General features: G+C 36.3%; 1 protein-coding gene across 1 annotated transcript; it reads right to left on the bottom strand.

Moving 5' to 3' along the window:
* Nucleotides 1-4,654: 4,654 nt before the first annotated feature.
* LOC149797950 (uncharacterized) lies at nt 4,655-6,039 on the bottom strand. The gene has a single exon (XM_089960506.1). The coding sequence runs from the start codon at nt 5,976-5,978 to the stop codon at nt 4,743-4,745; it is 1,236 nt and encodes a 411-aa protein (XP_089816632.1). The 5' UTR covers nt 5,979-6,039; the 3' UTR covers nt 4,655-4,742.
* Between the last annotated feature and the right edge of the window lie 11,463 nt (nt 6,040-17,502).

The following is a 17,502-nucleotide window of genomic DNA, read 5'->3' as shown; positions in this document are numbered from 1 at the left end:
ATTGTTCCCCAAGTACCGGTCCTGTATTCCTATGTTACATTTCCATTGTCCCTATACAAACCCATCCATGTTCCATTCCCTTGGGACTGTAGAGCCACAATGGGAAACTAATGTTATTTCCCCCCTCCCCCCATGTTCAATTTCCTTGTCCCTATAATGCCTATGATGTTCGTTGTAAAGTTATTTGTACTCTAGGGACTATGGGAAAATAACATTATGTTGTCCCTATAGTACAACGGATTTGTTCCTATAGTCCCTACGGTACAAAACCCATGTTTTTAATGATAAGTCCCCTAGTCCCTACGGTATCCCCATTTACTACTGTTCTTTCTTCATGCCCAATTTATTGATGGGACAACTCTCAGATCGATCGTTCGACCGATCGATCAAGAACATTCTGGCCTCTTTTTGCAGGCGGTGTTACTCTTGCTATGTAGGTGGTTCATCGCTTGTATTAGCGAACAAGTACTGGGATCTAAAAGGAAAAAGGAAGTCCGTACCTAAATCTGCAGCACAGCAATTCTTTATTCAAATTAAACTTCACTCGATATAGAAAAATTACACACAAGTCAGCTTATTCTTTAAGATATTGTTGTATTTATCTAAAGCTAACCAACTTCACACATTCTGTAACTTATATATTTTGGAATTAATTGCCTAATTGATTACCAATAATGAAAAAATGACTAAGAAGAAATTATTACAAACTAATGCCGAAGTTATTTTCAATCGAAAGCGTTTACTCGAATGTTTGTTCTAAAACCAAAAATATTATTTTCTGTAATTTAAAAGGTATTTTGTTTATAAATTAATTGTGTAGCATGAAGTTGGTAGCAAACTAATTTCTACAAAAAATGGTCTTAATATTATGAACACAAATTCTAAACAAATTAAAACAATCCAAGACACTTTATTTAAAAATTAATATTGGATATTAATAACATATTACAGGCTCTTTAAAAGTTATTGGAATAATTCTTAAATACATATATGATTCTTCTCAATGTATTATACACCCAGGAGAAATCTTTAAACTAAGACTGACTACATTTTTCTTATCTGGAAAAAGGAAGTCACCAGCTCAGCATTTCGAACCAGGCTATCGAGAGCGGAGTGTTTATATGGTAGTTCTTATTATGTATTCTTGTTCGTGCTTCGAAGAACCACGAAGAGCCCTTGATTTTGCATTCCGATTCCAAACATAATTTGCCTAGTCAAAATTGCTTACAGTGCACAACTCCGATTCTGAACTAGTTTCCTTCTTACGTCAGTGGCTGAGAATACTGGTGTAAATCGTTGCCTCGTGTATGTAATATATTTGCTACTCGAATTGTTTTAATACATAAGAGCTATTTCTTCTGAAGATTTGTTTTACAATAATACGGCTGTAACATTGATATACTTTATTAAAGGCACACAATTTTGAATCAAACGATACAAAAATTCTAACAAGCATCATCTTTATAAAATTATACCAATTTACGTTACAGTTCCACAAATTAAAATATCTAAAAATCCCCCCCCCTATATATATATATATATATATATATATATATATATATATATATATATATATATATATATATATATATATATATATGAACGGGAGAGTAACGGATCATGTTTATTACAACTCCACACTTCCCAAGGTTATTTCCCTTTGAATGTGCATGCATGGCATCCAGCTCAACTACCGATCTAACGTACCTAATGTCAGGTTAGAAAAGTAAATGAAATTTATTTCTATTTATGACATCTGGAAATTTATGCCACATGAAATTTGATTTCTAAGAGTTTGTTCAGCCTTTCCCGATGTATCGTTTTGCCTCTTCATTTTCTTTTCTACTTACCCCAGTTAGATGTGGAAGTGGTGGGGGACTAATAGTCAAAGACGCTTGACATTACCGATAATGGCTCATCCCGGTCCGCGATGTTTCGAATCTTGGCACAAGTAATGTAGATATGCGAGAAAGCTTGCCAGTAGTTTAACTTGGGTCGGTGATTCTCTCTGGAGTTTTCCTCCACCAGATATAGCGACCGCCATTAGGCATATCATGTGCTGGAAAAAAATGATGTTAAACGCATAAAACCTAGCCTAATTCATTGGCATTTCCTTTCTTCAAAAAGAAATAAAGAGAAAATTGACAGACTGCAAATCTCCTCGCGTTTTAGTGTACATTCCCCGCCACACTGCATATCATCACCATCACCAAGATTGACACACAAGTCATAATCCAAAATCTGTTATATACACGATGTGTCTGATCTCAAAACGTCATTGCAACAAATTTTATTTGAACAGTTGTCATTTTACCCATTTCTAGGACTCCAGGCACCGGAGCCAATAGTGACCCGACCCAACATCACCCTACTCTAACTGTGGTAACCACAGGGACAACATTATAACTATTTTCATGGCTCACCATGATACATCCACATGCGTTTGCTGCCCCAACCCCATCCAGCGCCTCTCGAGCTGGCCGTGAAGCATGGGGTCATAACGTAAAACCCGTTACATATATTATGTCCCCTTCTACGAATGGATAAAGTTTGGTAAAAAACAATTTTATTAACAATGTGCCTGTAATGACCACACACACACACACAAACACACACACTGTATATATATATATATATATATATATATATATATATATATATATATATATATATATATATATATATATATACTTGAGGCCAAATGAAGTGCAGGGGGTTGTGCTGGTAATCTGAAACAAAGAAATCAGCTAACCTTTCTAATGGGCAATCAGTAAAACTCAGATATGTACATTGAATACTTATAATAACACAGTTATACAGCAATGGAAGACAAACTAAAATATAGAGACTATAAAGATACACATACATTACCAAACATGGATAGACGCATTATACACAAATTACAGTACAATTAGTTCAAAATAACAATTCAAATAAACGGGCAAAGGTCAAATTAATCCTTAAATATATAATCAACAACAAAGGTGTCAAGAACTGAATTTTGAAAAGAAGTACGTGTACTCATATGATGATTATAAGTTCTTTCAAATATGGAAACAAACCTATGACTAATTGCGGAGGACTATAGTACGGTGCGAGTGATAGAAAAGTCGATATTCCCATGACAAATATCGGGTATCAATGCAGTTTTTAAACTGATCAAAGTATATATTTTGACACAGAAGTTTATTAATGACACGTGAATACTGGCTATCTAAATAGTTTAAAATCTCTCTCTCTCTCTCTCTCTGAAATATCATAATTAATGCCCCAAAATTAATTCGAACCGTGAAAATAAAATCTTTGAGCAATACTAAATTACTCAGTTATTAGCCCGGGCCATCCAAATGAGTTCAGAATTGATATGCAAAACCATATTTTCTTCTTTCTCAGTACATTTAGACACACCATGTTGTGTCATTTGACTCTTTTGGTCTCCATCTCTAGAGAATCAGGCTCAATGTACATGCATTTGCACCCGTTCCATTTACCTGTAATGCATAGTTTGTCAAACGTATTATTGGTTTTAAGTGTGACGATGTATTAGCATTTTTTAAATAACCACTGCAATTAAGTTCGCACACTCCCCACCCATTAAAAAATTCCTGAAATGAATTGAAACACTCCGTTTGCAACAGTCCTAAAAAAACACAACTTTAAACGGGTCTGTACTACAAGTTGATACGTAAGACACGAACAACAGTGGTTGTTAATACAAGAACTATAGTTTCTTTTCGCATGAATACATACATTGTCAGCAATGACCTTGTCAAGAAATAACCAACGTATTATTTATACTGCTTAAACCGAGGAGTCCGTTTTTGTGTCGCAATTCTGTTCAACACGAAGAATCAGTAACAATGCCTTCTATGCCAATGTTTCCACACATAAAGAACTTTGTCGTTCAGAAAATATATTTTGTTCTGTTTTGAGTGTACATGACTATTGTTATTGCTAATCTGTTTTGTGTCTTGTACTTCACGATCGTCCTTGCATTTCGCATGGCACATTGCTATATAGAAAATCTCAATACGTATCATTTCGCATGAAATGTACGTTAGATTTTTAAAATGTTTTCTACACTTTGTAATGATATTAAAAGAAAACTTTTTTCTTTCGAAATCATATATTGACATAAAGGCCGATCCCGAGACTCAAACCCACACGGACAGGGATCAGATGGCAGTGATCGTTAAAGTAATTAAGATAGCCGTGTAACATTTAAATGTGCATAAAGAGAAAATATCACAGTTGTTAGGATAGCCGTGTAACATTTAAATGTGCATAAAGAGAAAATATCACAGTTGTTAGGATAGCCGTGTAACATTTAAATGTGCATAAAGAGAAAATATCACAGTTGATAGGATAGCCGTGTAACATTTAAATGTGCATGAAGAGAAAATATCACAGTTGTTAGCCGTGTAACATTTAAATCTATCAAAAGTCGTTGAACACTATCAAACAACATTTCCCTGATAAAATCAAGTGAAATAAATCACCATCTTTCCAGAGTTTGTACAGAAGAAGAATATTCATTATATCACATCAGTCAAAGAAGAAAAAAAAAGAATAGAAAATTCACTCAAACTAAATCTTATTTCGATACAAAAAATATACAGTACTTCTAGCATAATGCAAAAGTCAACATTGGTTAAAAAATAGGTAGTTCTTTTTGACTTGGGATGTATTGTCTGTGTACTGAAGGCTAACCTCGCTTTTTAAGTTTTCCACTATGAGATCTGTCAGTTTTCTGTAATAATGACAAAATCTACGTTTGATAAGGTAAAGGAATGTTCCTGTTTATTGAGCATTGGTGTACTCTCTGTACTGTTATTACAGTTACCGCAATATTCATTTTTTGCGACTTTTCTTGAATTATCGGGCGAAGTCTTCGTTGGATCGGCTTCCCTGCTATTTGAAGTTATTTGAATGTTTTCTTGATCTTTCATCAAGGCTTCTATATCATATATTCGCCAGGTCTGCTTGTAATTTTTTATCAGGTCTTCAAACATTACTTCAAACTTCATACTAGAAGTATTAACATTTTGATCCACTGTAGATTTAAAAACTACGATTTTTAGTAGCCAGGGAACAGCTCCGCCAGCTAGTGTGGCCAACACAGAATTAATCGAGGAGATATGGTAGGCGTCGGTGAAAGCAAGAACAGTTATCAACACCAATGTAAGGAAAGCAAAAATAATAGCTAGCTCCACTCCCGCCTTGAAATAATTGGATAGTATCTCACCGGGACCTCCTGGAAGTTGTGCTTTGACAGCATCCTCAAAGAACTTTCTCGGGATATAGCGGTTATCCTTATTATCAAGAAATAACAAAACCCGTGCACAATCCCACTTAGGGTGTTTTGTTTTGCTTTGTATAAGCCTGAACTTTGAGGCTGATTCTGTCTTCTTCTGCATACATTCATTTGATGTTAATTCTATTGTAGAATTTACTTTGGAGCCCGTCTTAACGTGGCCAGCCATAGCTGAGTCTGATAGGAGATCAAGAATAGCTTGAACGTCTCTGTTTATTTTGTGCACCTCGTTCGATTCCGATTCCGCCTTGACGTTTACTTGAAAAGCTGTATTTTGCTGTTGACTCTCCTCAAGGCGAGCAACACTTTTTACTTCCTCTTCATCCGATCGTCTCATTACCTCCTCATGAATGACTTTATTGAAATTTGAATATTTTTGGGATACACTCGTGAATAAATTATTTGCGTATAATATCAAAAGGATAGCAAGTGATAAGAACATGAGTGTTTTCCCAGCATTGAAAACGACTCCTATTAATGTGTAGACAAACATTTCTGTCGCGTATGACACTAGCTCAGTGAGAAGCACTATGACAGAACACATAGACACCAAGCTAAAAGTAATCACCGTTATTTGTAAAAGGCGAGTTTTCCATGAAATATCTCCAAACTGTGAGGCATTAGAGGGTGTAATGGAATTAGCTTCAACATCTTCGATCGCCATTCGAAATCTATAACAGTAAGCACTGTTTCGCCATTTTGATGGCAGCAAGTATATAAACAACTTTATGAAAAGTCTCAAAGCTACGTTACAGGTTGGAAATATTAAAAATAAAAAGATAATTAGAAGAAATGGAGATAAAATAATGATAATAAAAATCTTAAGCAGTCTGCCACCAGAGCCTTTAAATATTTCAAGAAATTCTAAAAGGTTAGAAATTAATGTTTTGATGATTTCCCATTTACTTTTATCGCGCATGCCACGAAAAGCTTCCCTCAGTTCAAATTTTAATTTCGTTTGAATACGTTTAGAGAATACATGGAATAAAATAGACTCCAGCCCCAAGCAAATGTAAATTATTACAAATATAATGTGTACAGGAGTAAGAGTCATGGTTAAATCTCTATGGAACCCCATGATAAGTCCAGTTCTGTTTGCGATAAGCCTGCGATTTTCAACCTCCTTTTCCTCATATGTGTAGAAAAGAAGAACCCTAAAGACCCAGGGGAGAATAAAAAGAAGACGTAAAACCAGTTTCATCACCTTTTTAAAACAGCTCAGGACTGTTGACTGTTTCTTACCAGATGCTTTTCTGCACGTGTTTTCACAGTTTTGCTGTTCTTGTTCCAAGTTTTGCCCAGATTCTCTCTGTAGCAATTTACAGTCTACAAATATATCAAACAAAACATTAAAGAATCCTATAGGAACTGAGTTCTCAGATACTAATTTTCCCTGCTTCATTCTACAATGTAAAGTCTTCAGCGCCAGAGTATACACTTGATCCTCTTCCTGAATCATCTCCAATGTGGGTTTAAAATTATCCATTCTGGCGAGGTTTTTATAAGGAAAACTGGGAACTGAAGTACCATACATTTCTGGTGTAGATGTCTTAACCACTTTTAGTGTCAAATGATCTTTTTCAACGGAATATACATACGTGGAATGTGTATGCTGCAGCCGATACCACGCATCCGGTATAAGTCTTGGAACGATCAATAATATGATCACCCGTATGGCCCATATAAGTATTATGAACAAAATCCTAATCCATTTATTTTCTTTTAATTCATTGCAAACGAAATACCTTTCAGAATTTATCTGACAACAGTTATAATAAAAGTGGGCAAAGCCATCGGTATTTTTTATGTACATATTGCAAATGTAGTCATTCTCTGATTGTTTCACAGATTTATTCCGAAACTCATTTAGTTGAAGATCGTTAAGAATAAGAATACGCATGGAATCTTCGAACTCGGTTTCAGTCCATTCAGCTACGCAGTTATCAGGTTCTTGGACTAGGTTAACATTCAGCTGCGCCGTGCCGATGGCCAGTGTAAACAGAGAAATGATGTCAAAATTATTTCGTAACAATAGCAGGTTTAAGCCATATACATCAAATGCCCTCATCCATTGGAATGGCTTGAACAAATGGCCTTGGAATATCTTGTAGGAGTTGTTGGCAATGTTGAAATCAACTGCTTGGAAATTAAACTTTATAAGTTTGACATTTTCCTCTAGTAAAGTTCTCAAAGTTTTGGTGACTGTGGAATTCAATGGCTTCAAAATACATCGTGCTCCAGAGCGTGTGTTTTGCAGATTGGTTGGTCCTAATGTTAATATCGTGTTCGTGCTTCTTATCAGCCTCTTCAACATGTGTCCATTTTCAGAGTTTGAAGAATATACCCTGAAGAAATTCACTGAACAGATTAGGAGAATAAACTCTATTTTACAGAAAAACATTTTTGTTCTTTTTTAATGTAACATTTTGATCGATGTTTCTCAAACAAATTGTCATGCGTTCAGGTCTATGACTCGCACGTTTTGAAAAGTTCGGAAAATAGAGATATTGTTTTCAAACTAGAGCCGCTTTATGAGAAATGTTTGTTTTCTATTGCAATTAACAACAAGAGTATCAATTTGGAGATATATAATAGTGCTTCTCAATTAATCATGCACACATTCCATAGTTCTGCCTTGTAAATGTATTTTGAAACAACACTTGTATATTTGATCTGGCAGTGTTATGTCGGCCAAAGTTCACAAACTGTTGTGAATGCCTATTGACAGTTACTCACCACATTTTCTTAATGAGTGGGCTTAATTTCATACCGTATTCTTCGTATTAATGGTAACTGCAACTCTTTCCATTCTTTAACTAATTTTAATATTTTAATATGCAAGTGGTGTTTTCTTATTGCAAGCAATTCATTTGTTAATTCGCTTATTCTTTTCCCCTGTTCATATTTGTGTAGCTCCCTTAAAACTACACAAGGGTCCTTCGTTGGTTCTCCTTGCACGGATTAGTATCAATCCATGAAGCGATTGCTGTATGGATCAGACCGTTTAAAAGGCAATGGTATGTGATTTGATCCGTCATTATATAGATATCAGAAATATTTTTAAGCAGTTCAGCAAAATTTAATTTCATATACGATATATTAATCAAAGCATTTACTTAATCGATTCTTGTCCGACGATACAACATTGCTGTCGCTGGCGAATTTCTGTTGCTACCGCCACTCCTTAGGAACAATGGTGAGTGAAAGAAATTTTTCGTGGTAAACCCCCAACTTTTTTTTATAACCTATATGACAAGTGATTTGTTGAGATAAGGCTCTCTTCTTTGAAACCGGATAACAGTCGATTAATTATGAATTTTAGTGGATAAATTGTCAGGACGATACGTGCGCAAAATTCAATAAAATGTGTGTGTGTGTGTTTTGTTTGTGTACGACCCTAATATTGATGTAGGTGTTCATGTTTAAATCAACAAAGACAATAATATGAACGTGTGTTTTGCTGTTGTTGTCCCGTTTGGGTCCCTGCCACGAATCGTAGCCTCTGGTCCCACGACAAAGTTAGCCCATATGTGACCCATGCATGTTTATCAATTTTAATTATCCACACACGTGACCTGGTCATGGGGGTAGAGTATACGATGGATATCAGTGCCCCAAAGGGTTTCCAAAAAGGACGAAACCAATCCTTTGATACTACTTTGTGCTTTATCATAAATATCATTGAATATGACGCTGATCGATACACACTGCGAGCCTGAGCACAATAAATGAGTTTACTGTAACACCAGTTTCGATCAGTATCCAGGCCTTCTGGTAAAGATTTTAAAAAAATAATAATTCGACTTTGACTGTTTGTAAATCAGCGTTATTTCTTATTGGTGTTCGTAATTGTCTGTAATTTTCCATTTCTGCCAGCAAAGTCTCAAACTCAGCCACACTGATTATTTTATCCTCGATTGCAACTGAATACAGTTTACTGACTGTATTCAGACTGATTTGTGCGGCTGCAAAAGATCGGAATAGACCCGTATTTATAAATGCAGTCGCATCGAAATTAATTTTTCTAGCATCACTAGATATAACAGTTACCGTCGATATAGCTCCAACAATAATAACGATTGGTGCACCTATGATGATCCAAGACCAACAGTCGTTGCTGCGGAAAGACCACAAAAAACATCTACAGCCAAACACGCGCGTTTGTATTTTATGATCAGCCTTGTTCTCTTGGTTATTTCATCTTGCGGCTATGGTTCCGCTTCGATTATTTTTTCACGTCGGTAAGAGGGAGGGTCCATAATAATAGTTCTTCTATTAATAATATAATCGCGTATTTTAATTGTATGACAGGCCGAACGTGTTCGGTCTTATCATCACGCGAAAGCACAATACGCACTTCCAGAACCTTCTTTTACGAGTACAATTGTTAAACAATTATAACAAAGACGCTGCCTCGGGATTAATTAAATATCGGGCGATTGTGCGTTCTGGCGCTCCTTTTATAAACACCACACTGTTATTCCAGCACCTTTTACATCTAACGTTCGTCTTTGCCCAATAACTGTCACCCGAACAAGTGCATCCTTGTTAAAGAACATTATCTTTCTCTTTTTAATTCAGTCAAGGTTGGAGTAAAATGTTCTTTAATAAACTTAACTGAGGTAGATATATCAGTGAATGCTACTTCACCATTGTAGAAGCAATCTTGGAGAGGTTTTTCATCTGCTGCTGCAGTCAAAGCTTCGGTGTTTTCAAGTGCGATAAATCCATGCTGGCCTTGAGTTGCTCGTGGTACATCAGGGTGATTCCAAATGGCTATTTCTAGTTGTATGACACTTTGACATTTTCCTATTCCCATTCATCAACAAGTAGAACGAAATTGTTATTGATGTTAATATCCGTGGCCAGTTGGTCCAACTCCCCATCGGTAAATGCCGCAACCATATCGCCGAGGTCTGAATCTATTGCTTATATACAATGGCAAAAATCTAATCTTAAAACAAACACCAAAGACGGTCAAGTATGCATCCGGATACATGTTGAGTGCTTCAAACTGAATTTCATCTCCGGGGACAAACGATGATGATAATGCAACTGTGTAAGTTACCATGGCAATGATGCTTGGCCGTGTAATTGTTGATATTGCTGGTACATAATCAGTACCAAGATGCCGTTCTCATTTATTCCTATTCCCATTGAACCCCATGTATATTTAGTTCCGTTTGAGATAAACGAGTATGATCCGGACTCGCACACCTTTAATGTGACTTTTAGGTCTATCAAAACATTTTTCATCAGGAGAACCTAAAACAATACCACCATTTGCTAAGGTTGCAGTTTCAGTTGGTTTCTCTGCTTCTGTGATAAATATTCCCGTAATTACGCACCATGAAGTTACTACGCGTGTTGATGCAGGCACCTTAGCGATCTGATGATCAATGTATTGTTTCAACCTAGCATTGCCTAACACTGTCTTTGATAAATGCAGCCGACACGCCATGATCTCTGATTCCGCCGTTGTCAGTTAGTTGACTCAGATTCCTTACTGCAAAGTCGCCTGCGATCCCTGAGTAAACGTTTTATGCGTTTTTTTCCGTACTTTTAAGAAGACAAAACTACTTTTTCGTGTACGAGAAAAATACATACAAAATTTCAGGAGCCACGCCACGATCGTCTTGTATTATTTATACGCAATCTCTCCCCTTAACTGATAATAGTTTTTACGTTTTTTTTTTCTCGGACTTTTAAGAAAGATTTTTTTTTATGTGTACAAGAAAAATACATGCTATATGAAATTTCGGGAGCCACACCACGAACGTGTTATATCCGAATTCATGTTATAACGGAGCGCGCTGTAGCAGGGTCACACACAAACACTATATATATAGGTACCAGACACTATATATATATATAGGTAGCTATGTAGACAGATCAGAAATTTTCCAATATAAGAAATTTTCCAATGAAAGAATATGTCCCGAAATGGAACTAAACTGGTATTTTTCCAACTTTTACTCTTCTTGGAATTGATTTTTCTCTAGACCTGCAGGAAATGGTGGAAATTAGTTTTAGGAAGAAACTAATAAAGGCAAAATGAATTCTGGCAAGTTGGGGTCAAAGACACCTTTCATTAGTAGGTAAAGTAATTGTTGTAAAAACTCCGGTTCTGCCCGTATTCAAACATCTTTGCTCAGCACTTCAAAACCCATCAGCAAAAATTAAGTAGAACTAAATCGTACCATATTTATTTTTGCAAGTGGTAATAAGGTAGAGAAAATTAAACATGATATACTAGTAGCCCGTCATTCGTTAGGTATATTAAGATTAGATGGGCTAAAAGATTACTGAAAAATGAGGATGGAATGTGGCAGAAACCAGTAAATACAACCCTATTCAGAAATATGAAGGATATTTGGAATTTTGGGAGGAAAAAATTAGAATTTAATTTGTAAGTTCATTAGAAACATTTTTGAGAGATAAAATTTTGGCAGTATCTAAAACGGATCGGCAAAATCCAAATGAGTATTTATCCCTGTGTTTTTCTAAATTTTGTTCCACCCAGAAAGTTCTATCAATACAAATCCTGGAAAGATGCCGGCATTGAAATTTGTAATGATTTAGTTGATGATCATGGTAATGTAATGCCTTTTGAAATGATAAAACAAAAAGCTGGATCAGACAATCTTTTGGGAATACTTTTCATTAACATCCAAAAATTGTTTAAAATAATTTTCATTATCCAAAAGTAGTTAATAGGGACGATAGGGGGACGATGGGACTTATCATTAAAAACACCCCTGGGACGATATAGGGACTATGTAAATTTAACATGCAGAAAGTGCATTTGTCATTATCTAATATGTTAATTCTTTTCAAAAAGTTATTTGTGAGAATTATTCGATGAATTTATTTAAAATTGAAAGAGATCAACTTTACTTAGTACAGAGTTTCGCTGGGCTATAAATCTCAGACCACTCCTCACTACTTACATTTTTATTTTAAAGCTGCATCCACGTTTCTTGCTTAGCAGTGTGTTGCTTCTTTACCTTTTTAAAAAAATCTTTGTGAACAAACTGCAATGAGTTTTTTATTTTGCAAGTTCATTATTTTATCCTCCTGCTTGTAATCAAACATGTTATCAGCCAAACGGTTTTTGGTCGCCTCTTTCCAAGATTTTTTAATTTTGGAAGTAGTTAATAGGGACGATAGGGGGACAATGGGACTTATCATTAAAAACACCCCTGGGACGATATAGGGACTACGTAAATTTAACATGGAGAAAAGCCCAGGGACGATATAGGGACAAGGGGAATTAACATTAGGCAATAGTTCGTGAGACTGTCTAGGGACAAGGTTAATTAACATGGGGAAAAATCGTGGGACGATATAGGGACAAGGGAAATTGAACATGGGGAATAAATCGTGGGTCTGTCTAGGGACAATGGGAATTTAACATGGGGAATAGATCGTGGAACTGTCTAGGGACAATGGGAAATTTAACATTACGGAAACCCCTGGGGGATATAGCCTCAAGGGAATTTAACATATGGAAATTGAACATGGTGGGTCTGTATAGCGTCAAGGGGAATTGAACATGGTGGGACTGTCTAGGGACAATGATGGTAGAGGGTCAAACACAACAGAGACAGAAACATACACACACTAGTACAAGCGTGAGATTTATATATAAAGCATTACCAAGACCTGAAATCTTCCTGGGGTGTTAAAAAATTTGCATAATTGTAATGATGCTATAAATAGCTATAATCAAGGAAATGCTCAACGACAAAATGGATGTGACTAAAAGTAACGCTAAAATGACGAAATTGTCCCATAGTTTAAAGGAAAATAAACATATCCCCGAAAAGTAAGTTACAATGGTTTAGACTAAAATGGATAAAATTAGTAACTACTTACAATATCAACTTTTGTGACGATCGTGGATAAACAGCCATGTATCTATTTATAGCTATAATCAGCTAAACTTCCTATGAAATCCCACTATCTATTTATACTACAACTTGTGGGTTATTCCTTTGGAAAACCCCACTATCTTTTTATAGCCTCAGCTTGAGTGACGTTCCTGTTTATGAACTCTGGTACATATGTATAGCTACAACCTGTGGAAATCCCCAAGTCCATATTTATAGTCTCGAAATTTCCAGCGTCAGTGACGTCACTGTACTGAACACTAGGGGATAAATGTCAACAGTGTTGCAAGTGGCTGACCTGAATACACGCTACTGCAGGTAGGTAGGTAGGTAGAGTGTATCTGATACGGATAAAGTGAGTTTTATAGGGATAAACAGAGACCAATACACACACACACACACACACACACACACACAACGTACGCGCGCAGACACACGCACACACACACACACACACACACAGAGGGAAGAGGAAAAAACAAACCCCAAATATACTATCAACACAGAAGGGAGATAATACAAACCCCAAATAAACTATCCACACAAACGTACGCGAACGCATACAAATCCCAAATATACTATCCACACAAATGTACGCGAACGCATACAAACCCCAAATATACTATCCATACAAACGTACGCGAACGCATACAAACCCCAAATATACTATCCACACAAACGTACGCGAACGCATACAAACCTCAAATATACTATCCATACAAACGTACGCAAACGCATACAAACCCCAAATATACTATCCACACAAACGTACGCGAACGCATACAAACCCCAAATAAACTATCCATACAAACGTACGCGAACGCATACAAACCCCAAATATACTATCCACACAAACGTACGCGAACGCATACAAACCCCAAATATACTATCCACACAAACGTACGCAAACGCATACAAACCCCAAATATACTATCCACACTCGGGAGGAAGAAGAAAAACAACAACCAAATATACGATCTACACAACGTACGCGAACACTCACACACGCACACCACAGAGGGAAGAAGAAAACCATTATACACTATCCACACGGAGTGAAGAAATAACCCTTTATATATACTATCAACAGAGAGTGAAGAAAATAACCCATTATATTCCATCAACACAGAGTGAAGAAGAAAAAGGTTTTTGAAAGCACCTAAGCCCTCACCTGCAATTATCAACTCTGCCAAACACCTACACCCCAACCCCCACTCCCAACACTACAAAACCCATTTAACCCGTTATTTTATGGCATCAGTGTGTGATTTAGGAAACATCAAGACACAAAATGATGGATGAATAGACTGACTATTGTTTACGGACTTGCATGCCTAAAGAGCGTGCGTGAAGGAAAACATCCTTCCATTTCAATTCTAACTAAAACATGATCCAGAGGGATAGAGAGAGGTGAAAGAGCACAATTTCATAAAGTGTGAGTAAAAATAAAACACGCCATCCTTATTATACAATATCAAGACCAAGAGACACTTACGTTTTCTTTCTGGTCTATTCTCTTTTAGAAGGTAGTATGAAATTTCACATCAGGGCCAACGCATCGGTTCACATTGTCAATTTTTCCATTTCCATGTCTTTACTGGCACAAGTTCTTCATCATCTTCAATTTCTTCTTCTTCTGAATCCCTCTTCTCTGTTTCGTCTTGTTTCTGTTTCTTCTCTTTTCTCGTAGGGCACTCTGAATTCAGTGTCCTTTCTCCTGATAACGATATTAGGTATCTTGACTTTTGTCTCTCTTTCTTAGACGAAGCAGGTATTCTGGAGACAAATACCCATTTACCTTTGCAGATATAGCAAACTTCATTAGCACTTACACACTTTCGTATGACTCTCATCAAATCAATGACCAAAAAAAAGAGTAAGTTTTGTTGCCACTTTCCCTTGTGAATTATGCTTTCGTATGACTTTTAGCAAATATTTGACCAGCAGGTCGATCTGTGCTGACTCTTCCATCTTCTTGATCGTTTGAGAGTGGAATGAATATTCTGACGCTAAGACACTCTCCTTATATACAGGGACCTGCTGCGTATGAAACCTAGTCAAATGTAATTTTGCAATAAGATGAAACGATTTCATTGAGGAAGTAAAAGGCAATGATGTACCGTATCGCCTCACACAAAACCTGAAGTGTTAGTTCAAATCCGTGTCAGCGATTTCGAAGACGACATAACTGAGCTTTAATCAATGCTCTCCATTTATGCCACAAAACCACGAGTCCTGATTCACGCCAAAAGAAATTTCGTTCGGTCCATAAAAAATAGTATCACATCTGAGAAACACAGAAACGAACTTCCAGAAAACTGAGAACGACGGTTTACACCTACAACGTAAATGTATGAGTTCAAGTAGTGCGTAAAACTTAGTCAAATTAAATTTTTAAAGTCAAGACGAAACGATCTCTTTTCGAACAAGAAAGCAGACACCAAGCGACAATGGCGATCCGTGTCACACAACACTTTTCAAAATGTATATTATCAGAGGTTTGTTCTAGCGATCTGCACGGTGAAATTAAATGTTGATGTATTTTGCAATAAGACGGACACAATTTCCATGGGATCGCCCATGGTACCATTGTTCGTGCATTAGTTTAATTTTTTAAAATATTTTTTTATATAAATCGCCTATAGGATAGACCCAGTAAAGCATAACCATTCTCGTCACTGTCTGAATAGCTACTCAAGTCAATTCGAAGCGAACGCGGTAAGAAAATAAGTATAGCCAATGAAATGGCTTACAACGGGTGATGCATTGTTTTGTTCTAGGACTGTGTGGCATAATAATCCCTATGTTGTTACCATTACAGTGCAGACAGACTGAAATATGAACTTACAAGCCCTCTTTGTGTGTGTTGTACCATTTCTTCTTACCACATCAAAATACGGAGCGTCACAGTATTGGTTCGCGTTTTCAAGCTGACCATTTTTTTATATCTCACTTAAACATTTTAACATAAACACTCACACTCACATCGGTAGAGTCAGAACAGACGTGTTACAGTACTGAGGGGCATGTTATCTTTTTTTTTTCAAACTAATAAGTTTGGGGTTTGTATGAAGTAAAGAACCGAAAGTACAGTGAACCTCAAGGATGATGACCCAATCTGTCTGTCTATTGATGCGTGTATTAATAAGAAGAAATATGACCTCTAAAACACAAAGAGATACGGCAAGCATGATTAGATTAAACACAACGATGTTTTCCTTCACGCCCGTGTAATTTAGAGTTTCAATCGTCTTTGAAGACAAACTTGGTCTCCTTTTGTAGGGCTTGAAATAATAAAAAAACTGAAAAATCTTAAGCACTTTGCTATAGATAATTTCATCAACAGACTAAACAACATAAATACCGTTACAACAATAGAAAGCCTTAAATCTTCTATCAAAAAGAAATGCATCAAAAAAATTAAAGATTAACGATAACTAACCAATGAAACCGAATTTAACAAAGGCAATGACATGTGAAGAAATGCCTCTCACTTTGGAAAGGTAGACGAATGTACTCTGTCATGCACCATCAACTTGAAAAAAATTATAAACAGAGAGAAACCTGAATTCAAAATTCAGTTGTTTTTTTCTTCAAAATTGTTTGTTTCTTTTTTTCTTTTTTTTGGAACAAATCTAAGCACTAATATAGAGTGGAAAAGGGAAAATGCACATACAAGCTTTGATATTTCTGAAAAAATGAGGGGATATTCCTAACGTTCATAACCACCTATGGACTTGGACTTGTCTGTGACTTATCCACAAAACAAGATGTACATATTTCTGGTCAAGCTGCAAGTGTGTGCGTGTTTTTGAAAATGGTAAAAATGGGATATACAATTTTCTCGTGACACTTATAAAGTGAAGAGTCTGTGCAAGTGTCAAAAGCCAAAGTCATATAAGTTTTGTATTTTGTACGGCTTGTAAAGATTTCCACTTTGGAAAATGTGAAGTATCACAAGTTATTATCACAAACAGAAGTGGAACATAGGGGCTTGCAAGAAAGAAAATAACCCAGACAGTTGGTGTCATCAAGAGTGCTAGAGACGGTACCTGAACTTGCTTGCTTGCTTACTTGAATTAAAGTGATTTTCGCTCTAATGGAGCATGTATCACTGGTTTAATAACGCACCGCGTGATTTTTAATTACTCCTGGGGAAGGAAAGAGAGCCTCATTCCCCAGGCTTTTATGTACTCACAGACTACTTTTAAATTTAGCCACTCAGGTGTAGGACTAACTAGTCCTTAACAACCTGACTGAAAGGCTTTAAACATGAGTGGGAATAGTCTCACCACA

Source organism: Sinohyriopsis cumingii, chromosome 6 (genome assembly GCF_028554795.1).
Source record: "Sinohyriopsis cumingii isolate HCF-2022 chromosome 6, ASM2855479v2, whole genome shotgun sequence".
In the NCBI taxonomy this organism is placed as follows: domain Eukaryota; kingdom Metazoa; phylum Mollusca; class Bivalvia; order Unionida; family Unionidae; genus Sinohyriopsis; species Sinohyriopsis cumingii.
The sequence above is the reverse complement of the archived record's forward strand: the minus strand, read 5'-3'. Positions and strand labels throughout refer to the sequence as shown.

Bases quoted from the DNA above. Each gene is read 5' to 3' on its own strand.
- LOC149797950 (XM_089960506.1), bottom strand. From the start codon at position 5,978: ATGGCGATCGAAGATGTTGAAGCTAATTCCATTACACCCTCTAATGCC.